General features: G+C 39.3%; 1 protein-coding gene across 1 annotated transcript in view; it reads left to right on the top strand.

Annotated features, from left to right (window-relative positions):
* Positions 1 to 16,006, top strand: part of LOC104405666 (calcium-binding mitochondrial carrier protein Aralar2-like) — a gene marked incomplete at its 3' end in the record, with an annotated part of 35,652 nt that extends 19,646 nt beyond the window's left edge. Inside the window, exons 4-8 of the mRNA XM_010014433.1 lie at positions 6,350 to 6,489; positions 13,013 to 13,159; positions 14,717 to 14,855; positions 15,655 to 15,748; positions 15,922 to 16,006. Of these exons, the coding sequence (XP_010012735.1) occupies positions 6,350 to 6,489; positions 13,013 to 13,159; positions 14,717 to 14,855; positions 15,655 to 15,748; positions 15,922 to 16,006 (605 nt within the window). The remainder of the gene's footprint in view (positions 1 to 6,349; positions 6,490 to 13,012; positions 13,160 to 14,716; positions 14,856 to 15,654; positions 15,749 to 15,921) is intronic.
* Between the last annotated feature and the right edge of the window lie 541 nt (positions 16,007 to 16,547).

The following is a 16,547-nucleotide window of genomic DNA, read 5'->3' as shown; positions in this document are numbered from 1 at the left end:
TGTGTTATTTGATTTACAGAATGGCCACTATAAAACTGTTTCAACCTGTTTCCTTGACAAAGATGCAGGGAGTTGAAGAAGGTGATTGTAGCACTTATACTTCCAGAGTGTTGTACCTTGTCTGACTGAATGGGAATGAACGGACTACACAAACAACTATTTGAACTACCCATCTTTCCACATCTTAGCTGAGCAGATGTGATCTTGACATATGTTTTCCAAAATAAAAAGTCATCATTATAGAACACTTAGTGCCAGACCATAGCATGATGGATTTAAACTAGCTGTGCATTTGATGTTCACAAGAGTAAATAAAACCCCCCAACAAAATAAAAACTCCAAACAAAAAAAAACCAACCCAAACCTTGGATAAACCCCAGCAATTCCAATAAAACAAGATAATACAAAATAAGCATTTTGAGTGTTTTTGTCATATATATGTGCACATGCCTCTGTACATGTATGCTTCTGTACAAGTTTATTGTACTTTTTCTGTGGCCAGGAGCATCAAGGCCTGGCTGTTCCACCATGCAGGTGAACCTCCAGCTGAGCCAAGGGTGCCAAGAGGCCAGGGCATGGGTACAGGTCTCACTGGCGAGGGGTGCAGTCCCACGCTACCTGAGGAAGGACAAAAGAACAGGTCTGGTGCAGTGACTAGATCAGCAAGACAATTCCACAGGGATGAGGCAGTTGCAAGCTGAGGCTGGGAAGTCGAGTCAGGGGATTAGGGTGACTGAGATGCAGGCAAACCCTACAGCATGGCTCAAGCAAGGAGAAAAAAGGACCTAAGATGAGGCTTCTCCCAGCTATTTCTCCTTCAGTTTTTTGCTTGGACTCTGATTTCTCATGCTCATGGGTGGGTCATGGTGAAGAGGTTGCAGAACCTGGTGGTGCACTCAGGGTCATGAAGCATATGGAGAATGTGGAGTTGTTTTAAATGGACAACGAGGACCAAAGCATGTGAAAATCATTCTGTTCTCATCTCCACTGAGCTTTAGGTCAGGTCTTGCTTGAGAGTTGGCAAGGTGCTGGGATTTCCTAGTCATGATGGTAAAACAGCTACTCATCGATAGTTTAACTTGACCAACTGGACTTCCAACTTCGCCTTTTTTCTGTGTAAAATTTATTTTAAATGACTTTGTAAAAAATTGCACTTTTTATTATAGGCCTTTAAAGGAAACTGTTTCCAAATGCATGAACAGAAGGGCTTAACCATTAACAAAGTATGATTTTATAAAGGTACTACCTTTTGTCTGAGCAGAATGACAGGGATTTGCATATTCAGGTTTTAAAAACCTTATCTCTTTATACTAAAATATCTATTCCACGCTCTTTGCATTAATTTTGCTTTGTTTAATTCAAGGTGTAGCTATAATGCTCGTATGTTCCTCTTCAGGGCCTTAAGTGTGATGAATATGGAAGCAGTTACTTCCAGAAGGGTTTGAAAAAGTTATTGGTGCATGTGGAACTCTTGTTAACTTGTGGTAATTCATGTCTTTTCAAATTTGTCTTTTGTTTTGCTCTTTACAGAAGGTACCCTGTGTCCTTTATAGAAGTTGCTATTACCAATATCAGCAGGGTAAAATAATTTTTTCTCAAGACCCAGGGTTTTGGTTCAGGTTTTCTATACCATGCACAAATCACTTACTGTGTAATGATGTGAGATACATAAAATGTATAGAAGATATAACTTGTGTAGAAAAGAGCCTACGATGACAGCTTTTCAGCAAAACTGTTGCAGCTTTTTTGTAAGAGCAATGGGATTTTTGTAAATGATGATTTTTTTGTAGCTATACATTGAGAAAGTATTAACTTTATTTGAGTTCATGATGACACTGTGTGAAAAAATTGTGTACTTGTGCAAATAAATAGTTTGAAAGAATTTCAGATGTAATAGATAGTGCACAGTCAGTACACTGGAGAGAAGAAAGCCCCCAGAACTCCAAAGACCAAATACCCACCACTGTAAACTAGCAGGCAGTTCACCTGGAGGGAAAACAGAACAATTTTTTTGTACAGCGATCAGAAACCTATGACAAGTTACCTGTTTCTTAATCAGAGGTAGCACAGAACAAACAATTATTTGTTTTAGAACCTTGCAATTTTTTTTAAAACTGAGTTTCAGAGTTTAATTTTTTAAAAGATTTTCAGAAATGACAGCATGGATTTATAAAAATTAATATTTGAAATCTTCAGCCTGTTGTTTGTTTTGCATTCTAACAGCTCTGGTTGAAACAGTGAAACACAGAAGTGGTTTTATCTTTTGCTAGCATTTGATCATGTGCTCCAGACACTGAAGCATTAATGTTTTGCCTTTTTAAATCTAAATCTGAAACATTAAACAATGTTTTAATATGAATTCAAAAGCTTCCATTGATAGAGTCATAGAATAGTTTGGGTTGGAAGGGACCTTCAAAGGTCATCTAGTCCTACCCCCTTGCAATGAGCAGGGACATCTTCAACTATATCAGATATTTTGTGGTTTAGGATCAAACCAGAGTTGCCCAGAGAGGTTGTGGAATCTCTCTTGTTGGAGATACTCAATCAAACCTTAGATGGCCATGGCCCTGAACAGCCTGACCTGGTTGGACCTTCTTTGGCAGTAGGTTGGACCAGATGGCATCCAGATGTCCTTTCCATCACAAATTACTCTGTAACTCTGTGAAACTGATTCCTTTCAAAAAAGGTCTAAGCAAACAAAATAACTTCTGGCTACTGAAGGACATAGCTGTTTCTCTGTTTTACTGTGTTTAGTTCAGTGACTTGTGGGTAGCCGTGGAACTTCAGCTGCAGGTTTAAAGCAAAACTACATTTTAAAATTGTCCTTTTCTTATTTTAATACTGGACTTAGATAATTAGGAGATGCTACTGTTAGAACTGAACAATAACTTGGAGTGAGTTCTAGTACATAACTGGATACCTTTTGGTGGTTAAATCACAGGCTAAAATGATCTTTAATGTCTGAATCTGGCAATCTGACTACAGATGAGATTGAGTCAGTGACATTGTGGTAGATGAATGGGTGATGAGATCTAGCAAGGAGAGAGGAAAAACACTGTCCACTGAGCATGTGTGGGAGTTTGTGAACCATAAATAGTTGCAAAAGCAAGTACAGGGTATGTGTAAAAAGACAGTGGCAAACTGGATACCATGTCTCATGCCATCAAAGAATCAGTAGAAGCACAGTAGACAATCTTCCAGTCAGCTGCCTGCGCTGTCTAATCCAACATGCACTTTGTCAGAAGAGCATTGTTATTAGTTGCCAAGTCATACTGACATCAGTATACAGTGTAATTTTGAACAGAACAAGTAGTGTAGGGAGTTCTCTTACTGTTGTGCTAAATACCTATACTAATGGGGTGGCCTGCATTTCCAAGTCATAGCAAAAATTAAGTGTACATCTCCTGTTTGGACTGTTCAGAGGGGTATTTGTACTTACATGAACTTCTGAGGCATGCATGTACCCTTTAATCTCTAAAATAGACAAGGGAATGCAAATGCCCTGGATATAGACCTTACTGTATTCCTGGTTGGTTTGATGAGGTTTTAAGTACCATTGCTGTGAGTTCTTTTGCTGTTTGTAAGGCCAGTAATTAAACATCGTATTTTGTCTGAAATTCTGAAATTACCATTCATTTCACTTCTTAATGTTTGATTTTCTTGAGCTGGAAATTTTCTTTTGGGCCCCAGCTAAGGAGGGCTTAGAAAGCACAGAGTTGGGGGATCAAGATTCATTTGTTCCTTCAAGACAGCTAATGTATGATAACGAGTTAAAATAAAATTACAGATGTATAATCAGAGGACACTCAGTAACTTTCATATGTTAACAAGTAAATAATGTGAGGAGCCTGGCTCAGTCAAAAGAAATTTGAGGCTACTTTTATACTAGCTAAGATTTTTCTGTCTCTTCCTTGTATCATGTAAGAAGGCACCTTTTCTCTTTTAAAAGGACTCATTTGGAGTCCAACCAAACATAGCTTTGGTAAATGGTGATTCGTTCCTAGTCTCACCCAAATAATATCAATGTTTTGCTCTAGGGAAACTCTGGAGGCGGGATGAAAGGTAAAGAAACGGATAAGCATCTAATTTCTGTGCAGGAGACAGGTGCCGGAGTTCTGGGAATATCTTAATTCCTCTGGAAAAACAGAATGGTTGCTACCAGGAAGAGACAGCCTTTATTTTCTCCTGCTTGTGTGTAAGACAGGCTGTTTTTTTCATGCTAGTTGACTTCTTTGGAGGAAGTCTGGTAGAAAGCAGAAACTTCAGAAAGGTTATCTCTGATGACATGTGGCAAGGTGCCTTGAGCTGTGTCAGGAGGAAGCATGCTAAATACAAGACTTTCAGTAGAGGGACAAGACCTCACTCTGAACCAATTGGCTTTACCTCCCATTGCCTGGAGAGCAGAATTTTGCTTCTGGAAAATGCTGGCAGACAAGATCCAAGCCAGCTGTGAGGGAGCTTGAAGACATGAATGAACAATGCTGCCCTGGGGGCACTGATGTTGCTTGGAGAAAATTCTCATAGGACATTAGGACTTGAAGTTCTGAGTTTTATGAATTTGATGTTAACTGGGGTCAATCTTTGTAAATTAAATCCAACTTGCCTTTTCACCACTGATTCCTTGGGATCAGTGTGGGCTGTGTTTATAAACATGAAATTACTGACTGTGTCAAGGGATGGGAAGAGATCTGCGGTATCATCTCTGCTTGCTCTGTGAAGCCCCCTCGCTTTAGAACAAGCTCTCCTGGTGGCTAACACGAGCTGCAGTGTTTTTGGGTCTGTGTAGAAGGACACTTACCCATTTCACCTCCTTGGGACCATTTTTTCCTATGTCTTTATCCTCAATTCACTGTGGTGCTTCCTGACATCTTCCCAGCTCTTGGCCATGCCACCCTGTTTCCAGTTTTCCCATTTCCTTGTCTAAAAGTGGGAATTGCACCCTGTCTGGGTCTCCCCAGGTCAGCAGAGCCACTGTGCCTGGCTGGCATGGGCTGAACCAGAAGCCGGAACTCAACTTACGGCCCCAAGGAATTGGCTCCTACCTTCACTTGTGGCACTGGGGTGAGCTGGAAGGTGGCTCCCAGGCCTGCCTGGTAGGCAGAGGCTGGCTCCAGTGAGGTGGCTCCCAGCTTGTTCTGAACACAGGCAGACACAAAGCTGCAATGATTTTTTTGACCCCAAGCACCAGCCATGCTTGGGAACTGGCTTCCAGCTCTGCTCCTTGCAGAGACAGACAGGAGCTTGGGGTTTGGGCTCCTGGTCTTTATCCCACAAAGCGTGAAGGGAGCAGGAGACCAGCTCCTGGCCCTGCCTGTGGGTAGGGAGTGTGCCCTGGGAACCAGCTCTCTGAGCCCGCAGGAACTAGCAGGAGACAAGAACTGGCTCTTGGCTGGAATTGCTGGAGAATCATACAGCAATTAGGAAGGTTTGCAGCAGTTGGGAACCTCTGGCCTTGAGCTTGTCTTCAGAAGATATCTTTGCTCTGTAGTTTTGGCTGAGACAGACTATCCCATTGAAGTGGGCACTGTCATGTGAGACAAGTACTTCGTCAGATCTTCTTGCTGTTTCCTTAGTTAAAATATGTACTGTCCAGTTCCAGCAATGTATGGTACTTACTTAAGATTGTACAACTTGGTGTGTTTCAAATAGTTGTTTCTTTACCAAAAATGCCATATATTACCAAAACCTCTGCCTATTTATGACTACTAAACTATGAAACTTGTATTTTGTTGTGATTAATCAAACTTGTTGCACTGCCCCTGTCCTTGTAGCAGAGGTCTAGGGTTAAATTCTGCTTAGTGCTGGAGATGGTGCTAAGTTTGTGTTCCTGCCTGCTGTGTACCCCCATCCTCTGGCCTGCATGTCACTGCTCCAGCTACAGAAAAGCAGATCTTGAAATACTGGTATTTTTGGAGTTGATTTGTTTGAATGTGGAAAACTCTGGGAATAATACAACAGCCTGAATTATAGTGACACAGAACTTTCATTGTTAGCATCTTGAAAAGATTATGCTGGAAATTGGTTAGCGTTAGTCTTGTTCTTATAAGTTGACTTTTAATTTAATCTTTTCTTGCTTGAATTGGAAACTTCAAATATCCAGGGTCTCTTTTAGTCAAATGCTTTGAGTATAAAATTCACAAATAAAAGGATTATTCAGAAACTGTGAGGGTGTTCAAAACTTTATGATAATTTTGGTGAACAAAAAAAATTAGGTTTGCTTTATGGTGTGTTATTAATTTATGTGAACAATATTTGCTTTCCTGCTAGAAAATGTCATATTTGTTTATATGCTTGTTTCTTGTGGTTATTTTATTTCATTATTAAATGAACATTTTTCTTTTCTTCCCAGAGGATGCTAAGCAAGTTTTTGGCCAGACCACGATTCATCAGCACATTCCTTTTAACTGGAATTCAGAGTTCGTACAACTGCATTTTGGAAAGGATAGAAAAAGACACCTAACATACCCAGAGTTCACCCAGTTTTTACTGGTGGGTCTAATACAATACAGTTTGTCAAGAGTAATAAGAAGGATGCAAGAATGAAACTATTTCAAACCTGCCAAGTACCGTGCTGGTAGGAAAGTTAAAAGAAAGACCAAGTGTAGTCTTTTACAGTCAGAATGCTGGATAATAGTGTGTTGTTAAGTACAATATGCATATGATAAAATTGCTGATTCAGGCTCGGTGTTTTTTTTTCTTCTCTTGTTTTTGGCACCTGTGTGCAGGAAGTAATCTTTTCTACACTGTTGTGTAAACAGACATGAAATTAAAAACTGAGACCTCTAATTCTGAAAATCTCCTGTATATTTAAGTCCGTGAGTTAAAGAATGTTACATCACAGTATTGAACATTTCGGACCCAGCTGTCAGACTGGTATTAAGAAGTAATTCTGTCTGTAAACAGCATGTTTACCAAACGTATTTACGTCAGTGGTATCCAATAAAGATGCTTTGCTGCAAGCCCTTTACACATACTTCTTTACTTTTGACCTTTTTTGAATTAAGAGTATCTCAGATAGGGAAATGCTATTTAGCTTTGCTTGTGGTATATAGAGTATAAAATACTACCTTTCTTTTGCAAGGAACTCTTGGCTATTCATATGTTGGGGTTCTTTGTTACAGAACATAAAATATTGTGCTAATAAAAAAATAGTTTATCTATATTTCAGCAGTACTGGTAAAAATAATCTTCAATAGGAAAGTGATCCTTGAAGTGGTGAAACACGTGAATTCCTTATTTGTATTCCTTCTGAATACTTACTGCCTGTATTAGTATTTACACTAGAGAGTTTTAAAATGGGAACCTGCTTCAAGACTGCAAGGTTTCTTTTTTTCTTGTTTACACCAAGTACGTTAGTTCACAGTAGGAGGTGGTATCATTTTGATGAGGAATAATTAAGATAATGCTATTGAGACAAATGTTCCAAATTGACTTTGTAGAACAGAGCCTAATTAACTTTGTATGAAGAGGACGTCAGGTATCACATGATTAAACTGTATTCCCTTAGGTTTTGTATTGACTGTTGTAACTCCTAAGTAGCTGAGGCATAGACCAATTTTGTGGCAGAATAGTGAACTAGAAGCGGTTTCAGATAAAAAAAGCAAATGTGTTACTAGATTAGGAAAAAATGCTTCTGGCTACATGTTCTGGTGTTCTAGGATCTCCTTCCAATAATAGAATAAGCTCTGGTTATGTATCCTGATTTTGGTGGATTAAAATCACAGTCTTAACAGAGTACCACTCCTATTTGCCTCATGTGTCTGTCTGTTTACAGATCTGAGGAAAACCTGAAATAAAATCCAGAATGAAAAGAGGGCCAGTTTTTCACCAAAAAAAGGGGGGGTGGTAGGGAACAGTAGGAGAGGTTAGAGCCGCAGACCTCAAAGAGCCTGTAAACTCATGGCTTGGCATGGGAAAGATTGAGGTCTTTCTTTGTGTCTTTGGAATCTTTCACGTTTTTTTCTTTGAATTAGGAAAAGCAAGAGCTGAGGCAGGAGTTTTCTAATTTTGGAGATGAGTCCTAACTACTCGTCTTTCTCATGCTGTGGAGGGATGTTCCTCTTTCTTTGTCTGAAATGACTTTTCTTGGATGTGATCATATTCTGGGGAGAATTGTATTTGGTTTTGATGTGTCTTGCTCCTGCCTCTTTATTGTTTGTTTAGGTTTTATTTTTTAATTGGCTCTCCTGCAAAAGCTGCCTTGCAGAGTAAAAGCTGTTGGAGCACATCAGTGGTCCTCATGAGCCAGGCAGCCCTTTTGGTGATGATCTATAGAGGGAGGAGGAGCATAAATCTGGAGAATAAGAGTGATGATTCTGGGTGTCCTCTAGAGAGGTGATATGCATTCAAGGAAAAGTCCTAAGGCTGCTAATAAAAATGCTCTCAGCATTTGGTGCAGACAGCAAGAACTGTCCCATAAATCAATTGTCCTAAGACTGCTGAAGCTGTCTGCTATCAGTACAGTCTGTTAGGATGCTCAGTCTGTCACAGTAATTGGGTACATCTCTTTATCCACTTTCTAGAACTGTAAATCTTTGATGCACCCAAGTTTCCCTGCTGATTTTTGCCTCGCAGCAATGCATTACAGATACTGAAGTTAGGGCTCAGAAATGACTCTCAGCACAAATCGAAGAGGTAATGTCCTCGAGCATAGAAATCTTCCTTTAAGCTCTGTAACCTTTGGTACTCGGCCTTTCCTTCTGACATTATGCCTGTGCGTGAGTCAGTCTCCTTGGTCTGATGTCTAGACCTTGGACCTTAGACAGCAGGAGACCACAGTGGATACCAAATTACCTTTCTGCATTCCTGATGTGTGAATGCTCTTTACATTGCACTTAACATGGACCAGATGGTTCTGTGAGGCGCTTCAGGTACTGCTTTGTAAGTACAATGCCATTTGCAACTTTTAATGAAATAATCCAGCTAGATTCAAGTTCATTCATGTTGGGTCCTATTATGCCACATAAAGTTTTTACATGTTCATTATCTGTCGCAGCATTTGGGCTAATCATCACTTCTGGCAAAGCTGAAGGTATGTGGAAAATAACAGTAGTATATTTTATCCATGCACAGGATGGATCTCTTCTGGCTTTAAATAAGAAGAGTTTATATGGGATTCTGAATATTTATATCCTACCAGCAATTTTTTTTGTCTGCAGTAACAGAGATGCCCAGAAGTATAGCCTCCAAGCTGCTTGGCTTTAATACAGATAACAATCTATTTGCATCAGCCCAGAGCTTAAGGTGTGTTGCGTTACCCTCCTTCTCATTTTGCTAGTTTAAAATGAGCTTATATATCTCCACTATTTATCCGTCACAGTTATATCTGTTTGGATATGGCCATGTTCCATCATCACTTAAGTGGCAAGTCTGCCTCACAAAGAGCAACATTGGCCCCTTTCTCAGCATGTAAAATCTGTTCTGCAGGATAAATTTTAACACATGCTTTTATATGAGACTGGTAAATCCATTTCTGCATTGTCTGGGAATTCGTTTGTGCCCAAAATATTAGTTGAAGAAGTAGTACTCTTTGTAATTGAACCCCAGGATCTACTGTAGTGGAAAGGTTTGTGCTGTACCTGGTGACTTGTGGATCCATTGGGATGGAACCCAAACATATATTTCTGTCTAAGTGGAAAGTAAAGAAGCTTTTAATGAGCTGTAAGTGAAAGGTGAGCAAAAATCTCTAGATAGGAAATAATTTTATGAAAATTGTGGTGCCAGCATGCCTCCCATGATGTGCAAATTAATTTTTTGCTAGGTCTTGCCTACCTGGCAGAGTTCTGGACTTCCAGCATCAAGGGAGAAGCTTGTTTTCCATGTATATGTAAGTTTATAGAAACTCTAGTCGGAGGAAGTTCTTTAGGATGTGTAATTTGTATTACAAAGCAATGAGGATTGTATTTCTTTAAATCTTAATCTGTCTAGGTAAACAATATTGGACTGAAATAGGTGAAAATACAAAAACTATTGCAAGTCAGATAACATTTCTGAACACCACAAAACATTATTGTTTTTCTGTTTATTTTTTTATTTAAAGGAGGTATTTTCTATATCAGCTGCATATATACAGCATAGGCAATGTTAGAAAATCTCATAAAGATTTCCTTGATAAATTGCTTGTAGCTACTGAGTCATGCTGTGAGGTGTCTCAACTTTCATACTTGGAGACTGAAGGAGTAGGTAGCCTTTCTTTTGCGTTAAACACTTTAGGAGTTTATTACGTTGTTACGCAGTGTACAGTGATCAGGGAAGTGACATCTGTCTTTGCTTTTTGTGACAGACTTTATAGGTGAAATTTAGTTTTGAGACTGTGTCACGGTGTAATGGTCCATATGATCTTGTGTCCCATGTTGCTGTCATGGTTTGGGAATACCATGTACCTGAAGGTCCCTGTGCTTTTTTCTGCTCAGTGCACTGGAAAATGCATAGCACAGCTCAAAATAACTGTAGCCTAAAAAGACCCTACATTTCTGAGAAGGTAGGATGAGTCTTCTCTATTTGCAGTATGCTTAAACCATTTAATTTCTGTACTAAGGAGGAGGCACAAATAGGGAGCTCCAGAAGACTGACATCATCCTATTCAGAGTTTTGTCTTGCTGCCTAACTACAGCTAAGTGGCTCTTTCCTAGCTGATGAGAACACGAGCAAATGGCAGCACTGAGTCCTTGACCATGTGTTTAGCCAAGTGGGGTAATTCTTCTCTCTAGTGGGTTCCACATGTACCAAGAAGATTGAAAGGAATCACATTAGCAAGGAGGGGATGGGTTGTTTTGGCTTGTACTCAACTGTAGTACTAACAGCCTTTTTGCAATTAGCTGGTGATGACAAGAAACAAGCACTTAAAGTATCTCTCTGGAACATGAGCCCTGCTTTGCTTCTGAGGCTGAGACATCGCTGTCAGCCAAGGTCCTGCCAGTGGCATATGCACCTCCAAACTTGCTGACGGGTGTACAAAGATGGGAACAGACTGGACTTCTGCAGGTGGTGTTCAGGTTTTCTACTGTGTTTTAGTGCTGGATTCTGGCAGCACAATACTGCAAGTAGTTTCAGTGATTAAAACAAAATGAATGAGAGAAGAAAGTTCAGTTTCCAATGTAATCCCGCTGAATTAAATTTATGTTTCCTTTGGTGGTGCTGACACTCAATGAAAAACTTTATTGTTCATTTGTTCATACATTTCCACCTGCCAGATGGTGGTTGTTTAGGAATACAAGAGTTACCATACCTAATTCCTCTTCAGAGTTCTCTGCCTCCTGAGTAGCTGCCTGCCTCAGGCTGACAAAGTTTTTCTGTCTTCATGTCCTCTTCCCATCGTAGACCTCCCAGAATTGCTTGCTTCCAAGTTTCTGTTGAAATTATAGTCACAATTGGAGTGAAGCATGAGCTTACATGGCTGCATCCAGCCAGAGTGAATATTATTGCTGAATTATAACACCTCCATGTAGGGGGCTGTAATGTAAAGGAAACGTGACAGAACTGAAATTGTAACACTTCAAATTATAACCCCCACAAGTGTTTCCCATCAAAAGCAGAAATTTCTGAATAATTCTGTGAGTGAAATGCAGTTTTGAAACACTGATCAGTCGTTTCCTCCCCACCCCTTTCCTCCTGCCTAATATATTAGGAGGTTTTCATCATATCTTTCAGGTGAGGGTAGAGTGTTTTAATTAGAAATTAGGAGTAAAATTGGAGAGGTCAGGAGTCTGAAATGAAAAAAACTGTGCAGCCATGGCTTTGGCGTGAGCTGAATGAGCAGAAGGAGGAATGGTGGCTGCAGACCTCTGGCAGGTGTGATCCTAAACCAGCTGTATTTACCTTTCACCCTAAACTCTCTATTCCCTTGGATGCTGCTGTGAGGTAAATACCAACTTATATGTGAATACATTGTGCTAGTGATTCTTGAATAGCCTGAGTCTTGGCTTAATATGATTTCTAAGGCATATATTTGCAAATGTAATGGAAATAACAGATAGTGTCATGATGCACTGCAAGACTTGCTTAGTATTGCTGACATACTTTTGCTCTGATTCCATTTTCTGAATGACCAATTTGATTATGAGTACATGGCAATGATTTGTTTTCCTCCATTCAGCAAAGAAATATAGATTGGGAAGTCTAACTGCATCACCAAAAGGTATTTCTGGTTTTTACAAACCTGTAGAACTGAACAAAAAGCCTACATGTTTTATCAAGTTACTATTTGTGCAGGATTGTTCCTTTTAAATGAAAAAATAAAGAGATAAGAAAGTAGTCTAACAGTAATTTATGAAGAAAGGGTGAAGGCCACAGTAGGAAAAGATACAGTTTTGAGAGATTAAATGCCTTTTTTCATCCCTGTTCTCTCAGGGATACATTTGAATCACAAAATGAGATTATCAGGTGGTTGCATCAGATAATGCTTATGATTGATCTCTGCCTGTTACTACTGCTGAAATATTGAGAACTGATCTTTAATCAGTCACAATACAAGGAGTTCTAAATTAAACTGCTGGTGTCTTTTGTAGACAAATAACTTTATGTTTTAAATGAGGATGCTTTTGAGGGAATGCTTTCAAGATTAGTGGGTGTCTACGTGGAAATCTCTGATGATTGCATTGTCCTCGTTCAGGGAGTAGCAAATGCTTTTACAGAAAGTATTTTGACCTGCTGTGACTCATGCAATAAACTGTATAATGCACATCATGGAACACTTTAATGTTCATGAAGTGGAGATTACCTGCACTGATGTGTTGATACATGTCCTCTATTTCTCAGTTAAATGAATTGCATGACCTGATGTCCAGATAACAAAGAAATCACGATGGCTCTCCTAGATGTTGAGCTCAACGATAGAATATGCCACTGACAGGAAAGTCTGAAAGTTATGCATAAATATCGAATTAAAATTACATTACATATAGTTGTGTTTTGTTATGTATGAGGTATCTTTTAGGATTGCATTATATAAAATCTAACTATTAAGGTGATAATTTTGAACCTAACTTTTTTTTTTTCCCCCATATGTTTTCAGGAGATACAGTTAGAACATGCAAAACAAGCTTTTGTGCAGAGAGACAGTGCTCAGGCTGGAAGAGTCACAGCTATGGACTTCAGGGACATTATGGTCACTATCCGGCCACACATGCTGACACCATTTGTAGAAGAATGCCTAGTAGCTGTGAGTAGTTCTGGTATTCCAACCTGGGATACTCATGTGGGGTTCCTTTTTAATGTGCCTCAACCACTGTATGTGGCACATAGTCCAGTTTATGGATGCATGGTTTTAAGATCAGCAGTTATAATCTACACATACAAAAGTTAACCCTTATTGCAGAATATGTATCTTCAGTGTTCCTGGTCTCCTGTGACAAAAGACAAAGCATATAGATGGACCTTAATAATGGCCTACAAATGTAGTTTGCCTGACTACTTTCAGTCATTCCGTCATAGGAGACTGTGTCAAATATGTCAAAATGCCATTGCATCCCACTTGGGAAGTCATCCTTAAAGGTCCTGCTTTGTAATATCAGTTCTAAGCTCCTGAGAGTAATTTCTGAGAACCTGGGACAGTGTATGAACTGGAACATCACCCAAGGGCATTCACTGTGTATTAACTGGTAGTTGTTATGGTTAAGTGTACATTTTTTTCAGCTTGAACTGCATAGACCAAATTAAATGTTACAATTCTGCTATTTCATTGGAAGAAAAAAGGTACATTTGGTTTTGGCAACAGTTTATAATCTTGGGAACTTGTAGCAGCACTTTCCAGGTAATCCACTGTCTGGCCATATCCAGGTTTAAAGAAATCTGTTCTGCTTTGACTTGCAAGGGAGAATGCCAGGGAGATGTGTGAAGTGATGAGAACTGCAAAGTCTGGACAGAATCCTGGAAGACATCATATACAGCAAAAACCATAGCCAGAAGACTCAGGGACTGACAATGAGAGCTGATACTTTCTTCCTCAATTCTCTCCCCAGACTTGTTATCAGCTTTACTGGCTCATACACTCTCTCGTAAAATATGAGATAAGATTTTTGATTCTCCCTCAAGGTCAATTAAATTTTGGCAAGTTTATGCATTGTTTTCAGATATTTCCTTGATCATCGATCTTGTACTTTAAATAGGGAATTGATCCAATAATTTTTCTGTGCACAGACCCAACACCACTTTAAAATAAAGGTTTAGGCTCAGTTCTCATTTGAGAATGAATAACTGTTTGGATCTTACTGTTCCCATTTTATTTGACTGCCTGATATAAGCCTGAGAGCTTACTGCTGGTTTTCCGTAACTTGAAATGCCTGTGAATTTAAATGTTTCATTTGACCTTTTCAGAATATGTTTTGATTTTGTGGAAATTTTCTGTATAGTAATACACTTTACATGTAGAAGTAGATTTCCTCATTACTAGAAATAAGCCAACTTATGAAACATTTCCAACTGAAGCAGTACTGAAACTTGAACTTTGTAAATTACTACTGGTTATGTTGTTATAATCCTGCATATGTGGTTGTTTAGGTTTGTAGGGTGGGGAGAGTTTTACATTCTGGTCATGATTAGTTTCAGTAACATAAGAATCTTTCATAGTTTTCTTTATTTTACATTCTTTTTTTAAAAGCCAGCCTGTGCTACTGTTGCTCTTGTAAAATAACATTGTTTAGAAACCTTTATTTAAAGATTTTTCTTAGTCTTGTAACAGTCTCCTTTCTCTTTTCTTCTTTTACCGTCTCTACTCTAGGCTGCTGGAGGTACCACTTCCCATCAGGTCAGCTTTTCCTATTTTAATGGATTTAATTCTCTCCTTAACAACATGGAGCTCATTAGAAAGATCTACAGTACTCTGGCTGGAAATAGAAAAGATGTGGAAGTCACTAAGGGTTGGTAAAAATGTTTGCAGTCTGGAAGTTTGCTTGGGCATTTGATTGGGGCGGGTGGAGGGAAAGACCTCATCTGTATGCCTTTAAATCAATGGGAGGGGGAGAAAGCCTGCCTCGTTAGCATTCCTTGGTAGGCCACTCAGTTTTTTACACTCCTGCTGGAGTCCACCCTCCAGGTTTTTCATTTTGTTTCAATCAGAAAAAGGTCCCAGTAAACTGGCGGTGGGGGCAGGGTGAGGAAAGTATGTAAAGATATTTAAAAGTTTAAAAAACTTCCTAGGACTCCTGCCAAATTGGCAGCCTATTAAAGTGACCTTCAAGGGTAGTTGAAGAATTCCATAAACTTGTATCGGCGGCACAGTAAGCTGATCTACAAGCTTGGAACAAGATGTTATCTACTATATCTAACCACTTTTATAGAGAATTCCCTCTGCAATGCCAAAGTTTCATTAATGTGGCCTACTGGGACTGTGCATGAAAGATTCCACATCTCTTGACTCCTGGTTTTTGGTTTTTTTCTGTTTGCTTCTGACCTGCAACTGATTGATACAGTATGTCAGATATCCTAAATCCTGCTGGTAGTGTTAAGCTTTAAGACTAAAAAGTTGTACTTATTTTCATGAAGAATAGATCATTTAAAACATACATTTATGTAGTGGTGGGTCACCTTTATTCCCCTTCTCCCTCCCTCACCAGTGTCTTCTACTTAGTGCTAAAATATAAAGCAACTCTGGGGTGCTCTGGGTTATTTGTTCTGGTTTGATTAGCTTTTCCTTTCTGTATTTTTATTCTTCTGCAGAGGAGTTTGTTCTGGCAGCTCAGAAATTTGGTCAGGTTACACCCATGGAAGTTGACATCTTGTTTCAGTTAGCAGATCTGTATGAGCCACGGGGGTAAGTGGAGAATTATCCATCCTCCTCTCTTGCCTTTCCTCCTGTCTTCTTGGAAGGAGTGGGAGGTGGTTTTGGGGAACAGGAGAGTGTAATGTAGTGGCCACGTGCTGATAACTTCTTGTAATCTGTGCACCCATCTCTAAGCAAATGCTAAACTGAATCTATTACCTCAGGCGCATGACATTAGCTGATATTGAAAGAATTGCTCCTTTGGAGGAAGGGACATTGCCCTACAATCTGGCTGAGGCTCAGAGGCAGGTAAGAACAGAAGCCAGTGTGATGCTGTTACTGGTTTCCAGTGCCAGGTAAATAGATAGCCACCATCTTTCTGTGTTGCCAGATAAATAGTTTTTCTCTTGTATTCTGGAATATCTGAGAGGAAAACCTTCTTGTTAGAGCTTATTTTTAACCTGTGTCATGTCCTCTCCATCTGTTCTCTGTACCCCTTTCTCGAGCTGCATTTTGACAGGTTAAATGTAATTTACTTTAGAAAGATAAAATGTATGTGAGTGTCATCCACCCATGCAGTAAATATGAGATATATACCTAATTAAGGTTTTCTGTTTTGTGATTCTGTTCTCTCTGTTCTTTTTAATGAGGAAAGAAGACTTCCTGTTTCAAATATGGATAGTAAATTCAGCATCTAGCCGATGAAACGGCAGCCCTTGTTCTGAGCAGACATGCATGTTCATAGCTTCAGAGTATTCTCTGCTTTGCTTTATGCTCAGCTGAATATCATTATAGGAGAGATTATGTTTAGTCTACCATCACAGTTGCAGTATTAAATATATATATATAA

The sequence above is a fragment of the Nestor notabilis genome, unplaced genomic scaffold (assembly GCF_000696875.1).
Source record: "Nestor notabilis isolate BGI_N333 unplaced genomic scaffold, ASM69687v1 scaffold24835, whole genome shotgun sequence".
Classification (NCBI taxonomy): Eukaryota; Metazoa; Chordata; class Aves; order Psittaciformes; family Psittacidae; genus Nestor; species Nestor notabilis.
This window is presented reverse-complemented; position numbering and strand designations above follow the sequence as displayed.